The sequence below is a fragment of the Protomyctophum parallelum genome (assembly GCF_964188405.1).
Source record: "Protomyctophum parallelum genome assembly, chromosome: 1".
NCBI lineage: Eukaryota > Metazoa > Chordata > Actinopteri > Myctophiformes > Myctophidae > Protomyctophum > Protomyctophum parallelum.
The window spans coordinates 75,446,615-75,455,215 of record NC_139697.1 but is presented as its reverse complement, the minus strand read 5'-3'; the positions used below and the strand labels follow the sequence as shown (position 1 = coordinate 75,455,215).

Genomic DNA, 8,601 nt, shown 5'->3' with positions numbered 1-8,601 from the left:
GAGAGAGAGAGAGAGAGAGAGAGAGAGAGAGGGAGGGAGGGGGAGATAGAATGGGGAGGGGGATGTAAAAAGGGAGGATATAGGTGAGGACAAGGGCAGACAGAGAAAGGCGGGCGAGAGACCGCAGACGGATAGATGAGAGGGGTGGAGGTCTTGGGGGAGGTGGGGGGGGGCGCTTCAGGGTCCTCAAATATCCTGGTGATCTAATCGTTCCTACTCTCTCTCTCGCTCTCTCTCTCGCTCTCTCCTCCTATCTCACTTTTTAACCACATATAGCGTTTAACCCTATTGAATCCCTATTCTCAGGCAAACATTTGCCAAACATATCCGATCTACAAGCTCACAACGCGTCGCGTTCCGACACGCTGTGAGCTTGAAAATTGTCCATCTACTGCAAAAACATTTGGTGTAGAGGGAAAAAGGAGGGGGTGTAGTATAGATCCCTGGGGGACTCCGATCAACTAAGTGAAGTGGTTAAGTCTCTAGATCACTTAGATACACACCACCCTTTCTTTGCTCGGCGCCTGCATTCTTTTATTTGGACTGAGATTTGCATATTTGTCTTCCGATAGTTTGCACAATTTTGAAACGCGCTTTGTTTGGGAATGTGCCTTGTTTTTGTTTTGTTTCGCTTGTTTTTGTATCACTGACTGAGATACCAAATACTTTTAAAATCACAATTACAGGAATTCACATTTATGTCCATTTCTCCCACCATGTCTCCCTCAGAGCTTTCCTGCTGTCTGTCTCTCCCACACTGTCTCAGAGTATTTCAGGTCACAAACGTCCACTCAGAATTGAGTCATAAGAGCTGGTATTCAGCGGGAAAAGGCTGTAGAGTAGATGTGTTGTGGACGTGAAGAACAGGCTGTTTGTGAGGCGGTGTTTCTGTGTACGCCGCGGTGCTGAGTGGTGACAGCTTGGCTGCGAGCATATGGCTAATAGCTGCTCTGTGACAATGAGCTACACTGATTAATGGACCACACCCTCCACTCTGCGTGTGCGTGTGTGTGTACGTGTTTGTGTAAAGTGTTTGTGTGTGTATGTGTATTTGGACATTATGTTTGTGTATACGTGAGAGTGTATATTTGAGTGTGCATGTGTGCGTGTGACGTGTGTGTGTGCGCTTGTTCACATGCTTGTATATACGCATGAACATATACGTGTGCTTGTGTGTGTGTGTGTGTGTGTGTGTGTGTGTGTGTGTGTGTGCGCTTCATGTGCGTGTGTGTGCTCACATAAGCCTCCTGCTGCAGAATCAGCATGTGTGAACATGAAGGTGCAGTCGTAACTTTAACCTCGACGGCTGCATGGGGACAATGACACTGTACAGCCGTCCCACTGCGGCGGACACACGGCTACCATCCTCTGACAGGGACTTGAAAGAATACTTAGTCCGTGTTGTTTCTATTTGTGCACTTCCAGAGCAAAATTAATACCCAGTAAGGGGTCCATTTGGTTCCACTCTCAAGAGTTACTCAGCCCTTTACTCACCCCTTTTTGTATACACTCCCAGAGTTAAAAGAATACTTTAGCAAGGTTGCATTGGGTTTCATTTATATGTGCACTCTCAGAGTTGTTTTCTTTCTTTTTATTTACCCAGGGTAGTAGCTGAGCACAAGTGCTCATTTTCAGCAACGCCCTGCACACAGAAACACACAGACAGACACACACCTGGGAGCTGACCAGTACAACCACAGTCTTAGGTGCTATTTACACGAGGATGGTGTTCATATAAAACGTCAAAATAAAGTATCGTTTGCTGCTGTCATTTAGACGAGAACCGTGTTCTCAGGAGGTGAAAACGCAACGAAGTGAAACAGAGTGGAAATCTTTGAGAACGCCGTTTCCTATGGTCTCCATATAAACAGGCAAAACGGTGAATCCGCAAAACTTATGACATCATGGCTTACGTTGGCTCACAGCGCATATGTTTATTACATTGATGCAGAGCCATATAATTATGATATAATGGAGTTCCTGAACAAGCCTCCCTCCTCGCCTACAAAGTGATGCTCATCAGCGATGTTGAATGTAAAACCATGATGTAAATAAAAAGCCTTGTGATAGACGGCAGCCGCGGCAGCATATTTTATTTAATAAATATATATCATCCAGTGGCGCGCCCAGAGCAGTGTTGCGCCGCTTGCGTCTTCTTCTTGTACGTGGGTGACCTGTCTATTTGGCAGCCCGTTATCGCCACCTAGCGACAGTATAGCATAATAGCACATTATATCATAACGTGTGCGTTCTCGTGTAAAGGGTAAGAAAAAATGAGAACGCAACGGGACTTTGACGTGTTATATGGAGATGGTCGCCGTCTAAAAGAGGCCTTATACTGTTGGCCACTAAGCAGCTCCACTGGATCAGTTGGGGGTTCAGTGCCTTGCTCAAGGGCACTTCAGCAGTGTTGGGTAAGTGACGACCGATCACTTCCCGATCCAGATGTTTCCTGCCCATCGGGGGAATCTAACCGGCAACCTTTCGGCAACAAGGGCGCTCCTCTAACCCTTAGGCCCCAAGTCTCTCACCCTTAAGGGTCGATTTTGGTTACATTTGCACACTACAAATGAATACTATGCAGTAAGGGTCACATTTGGTTCCACTCTCTCAAGTGTTCGCTCATCCTTACGGGTCCATTTGGTTTCATTAGTATTTGTTTGTTACTCATTGCATTGTAGTGTACAGTGTAGTAAGTAAGCCTTGCATGAGGCCCATAGGACCCGTCTCCTGTTTCTGTAGCGTGAGGCAGCTTGATGTACAAGTAGTTTTTCCCCCCCCACGTCTTACGCTTTCTTGCACTGAACAATGGATACTTTATTGTTTGACATTGCACTGTTTTTTTCTTGTCTTCATCATGACGAGATGCGTGATACACTTATGATGCACTGATTGACTGTACCTTATTTCTTTTTTTACCCTTGTTTACCATCTGTATAGTATTAGTATTGTTGTTTTTTGATGCATCTTGTATTTATTTTCCTTACTGTATACTACAGTACCTTTTCTGTTTATTTTACTGTAAGCAACCTTAACTGCTGTGCCGCGTCTGGGTGACTGATCCCCCCCTGCATCTATCTATCTATCTATCTATCTATCTATCTATCTATCTATACACCCTGGACATGACACTAGTATGTCACATGGACTTCCCCTGATCCTACCCTTGATGCAGAGTGCTAAGCAGTGAGGCAATGGATCCCATGCATCTTCATAGTGCTTGGTATGACCCAGCCAAGTAATCGAGCCCCAACCTCCCAATCTCAGGGCAGACGCTCTAACCACAAGGCAAGGCTGCTGAGCTGGTATAGAGTAGTGTGGAGAGCCACTGAAAATTATATTCAACTTGCCCGTATTGCGGCAATTTCCCCCAAAACGCTCCGCTATGCATGCTCTGCAAACTGAAGCGCTACGATAAACATAGCATATGGCACGCTCCCTGAACGACTGCACAAACGTTGTGTTGCGAAACACATTAATCACGCACATCCACCGCCTTGTTCGGCACACACAAATTAACAGCAATAATTTACCAGTCGCTGCCGCACACAAGTATTCATAAACTCATTGCTAAATCGCATCAGAATTTCAATGGGGGGGGGGGGGGGAGACGACTCGTGCAAACTTTTTTTATTTTACCCAAACGCAGCTTGGCGTGAAAAATGGACCCGAGCTTTAGAATGAAATATTGAGGTGTCTGAATTCCGCTGGTTTAAAAATACTGTGGAGATATCTCAATTTATAATGTTAAAGTTATAGTGGTAGTGAGACAAGGTCACGGAATGAGAATAACTTAATTTATGTGCTAAATGTGGGGGTTTAGAACTCTGCGTGCGCATGTGTGTTTATGTGAGCATTGTTAGTGTGTGTTGTGTACTACAGTATGTGCGCGTGTATGTGTGCGTGATTGTGTTGTGTGCAGGTGAAGGTGTGTGTGACTGTGTGTGTATAGCAGAAACCTCTTATCTCTATATTCTAACTTTGTTTTAAAAATAAATCGTAAATCAAGAGTGTCGCATGCGAGGCAGTGTGAGCTTGCAGATCGGCTATTTTCGCTATTTTAGATTGCTTTTAAAATAATAATAAAAAAGGTTTAAATAAAAAACGCTTTATGGACATACAAGGTTTCCACTCGACAGTGACGATACATATTTCTGTGTGTGTGTGTGTGTGTGTGTGTGTGTGTGTGTGTGTGTGTGTGTGTGTGTGTGTGTGTGTGTGTGTGTGTGTGTGTGTGTGTGTGTGTGCGCATGTGTGTGTGCGCGTTGGAGCCCTGGACTATATTTCATGGTCAGATGGAGGAGGAAGGCCCATTTGTTAGCTGCCGAACAACAGCAGAGTTCAGATTGACTAATGAGTTTCTCTGTGTCCTAATTAACCAGGCATCACACACGCACACACGCGCACACGTATACGCACACTCTTTTTACTGTAGCCTATAGAATGGGACGGTAGAAAGTGTCTATAAATAGCGTGCTTCTCCTTCTCTCCAACCCAGTTCTGGAGGAATTCATCTTTGGATTATAATTAAGGCAACAACTCTTGAGAGCAAAAACTCATCTTCCTCAACAGGACGGCATGCATGCTTCTATCTGTAACTATCTGTGGGGGGTGGCCTGGTGGCTGCTCTCCGTTTGTGCGGTGGCCGCGCGCACGTGTGCGTGGGTGTGTGTGTTGTGTTTGTTTCAGAACATCTCTGCATGCATCACATCCATTGTGTGTATGTGGAGAGGAGAGGAGAGGAGAGGAGAGGAGAGGAGAGGAGGTCTCACCTGCACATGATCTCATGTGTCAGCAGCACTCTGCACATTTCTGGGTTTTTATCCTGACCTTCATAAATGATGGCCTGAGAGAGAGAGAGAGAGAGAGAGAGAGAGAGAGAGAGAGAGACAACACTGTAAACTCCTGAGTTTTAACCACTAAATCCCAGAGTCCCTCTATTATAATGGCTATAGTGACCTTTCTGTTCTCTACAGTACATTAAATATCTTAAATGGACAGTTTTCCCCACCGGACGGATGATGGGGTTTAACCTGCAGTATAAGTCTATGGGACTTTCGGTTTTAAATCTCAAATCGAAATCAGACCAGCCTCTCGTCTTTAGCGTAAATAAAAAGAACGTTTTTGCTACTCACCAAAACAAAGGCGGGTTGTGTCATTAGAAAGACGACTTTCCTAACACCAGGGCTCCACTGGGCGCGTTTGGGCGCGTTGCGTCACGCGTGCATGCGTCAAAAAACGAACCGGTTCAATTTTATGGTGACGGAGACGCGACGCAACGCGGGCAGTGGAGCCACCCTCCATTGTGGTGGGAAAGTAGGCTTTCTATTGACACAACCCGTCTTTGTATTGGTGAGCAGGTCAAACGTTTGTGAGATTTCCACTAAAGAGGAGAGGCTGATTTCGATTTGAGATTTAAAACCGAAGGTCCCATAGGCTTATACTGCAGGGCAGAATCGTAGAAGCAGTAGAAGGCTATGGACCAGAGCTAGGTTTAACCCATTTAGACCTGAGGCCGATTCTAAAAACACCTTCTAAATCCTGACCTATACATTTTCTGAAAAACTTCGCAAAAATTACAAAAAGGTATGTTGCTATACATAGCAACAACAATTTAGGTTCCTGTTCTAAATGGCCTTAATGGCATCCATAGGGGTTGCTGCTCGTGGCCCTTTTCAAAAGTCCAGGGATTCAAATGAAGTCATTTGCTGTGTCGTCGACCACCCATTGTGAATTATTGTGAACATTAAGAATGAAACATTTTAAAAAGAAGAGAGACACAAATGTGAATTAGGCACGTAGGGCTTAGACATTAATGCACAAGAATAATTAGAACTAGACAAGATACCAAAACAATATAAGATAAGACAGCATTTCTGGGAGAAAAATAAAATAATACACCTCCACCAAGAATGAAATGTTTCTTTTTCAGTGTGTGTAAGACATGAGGTTGTGTAGCGAAAACATGCTGCTTCTTTGCACTTTTGCGAGGACACACATGGTAATTTACCAGGACGGAGAGGTACAGCGAATACAGCATAGTATTACCAATTTGTACCGGTGGTCGGTGGAGCTAACAATGTACTCCTCACTTTAACTCCAGTTAGCATCACACTGCTCTCACACTGACACCTCTGTTCACACACACACACGCACGCACGCACGCACGCACGCACGCACACACAAAAACAACTGGATGTTGTCTTGTCACTGCCACATGCTCCCTGTAAATCACGTTTATATTGTGCAGTCACGCAGCAAAACAGTGGCCCATTACACCAAGTGTCATCAAGCAAAGGGAAGGAAGGAAGAGCGCGAGGAAGGAAGCGGTAAGGTAGCGAGGCGATAACATGCGTGACAGGTCACCAAGGACACTCCAACCCAGGATGTCAAAGTCTCGGCATGTGTGGTCGAGTATCGTTGCAGCCGGGGAAGAAAGCTGTGTGGTCGAGTATATATCGCTGCAGCCGGGGCAGAAAGCTGTGTGGTCGAGTATATATCGCTGCAGCCGGGGCAGAAAGCTGTGTGGTCGAGTATATATCGCTGCAGCCGGGGCAGAAAGCTGTGTGGTTCAGTACATATCACTGCAGCCAGGGCAGAAAGCTGTGTGGTTCAGTACATAACATATCACTGCAGCCGGGGCAGAAAGCTGTGTGGTTCAGTACATAACATATCACTGCAGTCGGGGCAGAAAGCTGTGTGGTTCAGTACATATCACTGCAGCCGGGGCAGAAAACTGTCTGGTTCAGTACATATCACTGCAGCCGGGGCAGAAAGCTGTGTGGTTCAGTACATATCACTGCAGCCGGGGCAGAAAGCTGTGTGGTTCAGTACATATCACTGCAGCCGGGGCAGAAAGCTGTGTGGTTCAGTACATATCACTGCAGCCGGGGCAGAAAACTGTGTGGTTCAGTACATATCACTGCAGCCGGGGCAGAAAGCTGTGTGGTTCAGTACATAACATATCACCGCAGCCGGGGCAGAAAGCTGTGTGGTTCAGTACATATCACTGCAGCCGGGGCAGAAAACTGTGTGGTTCAGTACATATCACTGCAGCCGGGGCAGAAAGCTGTGTGGTTCAGTACATATCACTGCAGCCGGGGCAGAAAGCTGTGTGGTCGAGTATATATCACTGCAGCCAGGGCAGAAAGCTGTGTGGTTCAGTACATATCACTGCAGCCGGGGCAGAAAGCTGTGTGGTTCAGTACATATCACTGCAGCCGGGGCAGAAAGCTGTGTGGTTCAGTACATATCACCGCAGCCGGGGCAGAAAGCTGTGTGGTTCAGTACATATCACTGCAGCCGGGGCAGAAAACTGTGTGGTTCAGTACATATCACTGCAGCCGGGGCAGAAAGCTGTGTGGTTCAGTACATATCACTGCAGCCGGGGCAGAAAGCTGTGTGGTCGAGTATATATCACTGCAGCCAGGGCAGAAAGCTGTGTGGTTCAGTACATATCACTGCAGCCGGGGCAGAAAGCTGTGTGGTTCAGTACATATCACTGCAGCCGGGGCAGAAAGCTGTGTGGTTCAGTACATATCACTGCAGCCGGGGCAGAAAGCTGTGTGGTTCAGTACATATCACTGCAGCCGGGGCAGAAAGCTGTGTGGTTCAGTACATATCACTGCAGCCGGGGCAGAAAGCTGTGTGGTTCAGTCTACATATCGTCTAAAAAGAATTCAGGGAGCCCTAAGCACAGTTTGAGTTAAAATATATATATATATTTTTTTTAAATAGCATACAATATCTTGTATAGGCCTATCTACTATCTACAGACATTTGTTTTTTGTTTTTTTGTAAATGAATGACATTTGGTGTCCCAATTTTGTCCATTTTGTCATTATAAGCAAAGCATTTCCAAAAATGCGGAAACAACAGATTAACGAGCTCATCGTGCCGTGTTGAGCGCTTGTAGATCTTGTACGTGTGTACATGTGTGGTTATACAATAAGTGCTTACAAATTGAAATACTTTTTAAGTATAGTATAATAGTCCATCGTGATGACCAGGAGTGCATATACCACAAAGTGCTATGAACACTGTAGCCTTATTTATGTGGTGCTACCAAATGAAGAAGGCTATACATTCTATCCTGCATATTTGCTGCACTTTCCCGCCTTTCCTGTGTCTCTCTCTCACTATCAACTATCAAATTTTACATTTTGAATATGGTGTTACGATACAGTATGACTGTATGGAAATTCCAATCGCTTTCAGTACAACATACAGTAGGGCAGTAGGGCAAAAATCTTGAAGCTATTGGAACATTTTTAAGCCAAAATAATCCATATTCATTTGGGGGTCCTTGATAATATAAAACAAGTTTGTTTGAGAAACAATGCAGTATAGCGGGGGAAAAAAAACACACTTTTGGCGAGCCTTGCATTTTCCCCCAAAAGCTGCAGCGGAGCAGGACTTTGACTTTGCAGCGTTCTTCTGTGAGAGCTTGCCAAAGCAAAGAGACCGCCGTTTGATGGAGAAACGACACGTAATGCATCAGTGGAGAGAGGAGAGGACATTTAGAGCATATCTAGGCACGGCGTTTCTCTCATTCTTTCCCACAGCAATTTAATTCACATCTGGCCCCAACTGTGGCCTATA

The 8,601-nt window shown here is 45.5% G+C and overlaps 1 protein-coding gene across 1 annotated transcript in view; it reads right to left on the bottom strand.

The window, feature by feature from the left end:
- The window catches only part of LOC310854949 (transcription factor COE1-like), a 131,914-nt gene that overhangs the window by 110,751 nt on the left and 12,562 nt on the right, over nucleotides 1–8,601 (bottom strand). Inside the window, exon 5 of the mRNA XM_083759719.1 lies at nucleotides 4,773–4,846. Coding sequence (XP_083615845.1) covers nucleotides 4,773–4,846 — 74 coding nt within the window. The remainder of the gene's footprint in view (nucleotides 1–4,772; nucleotides 4,847–8,601) is intronic.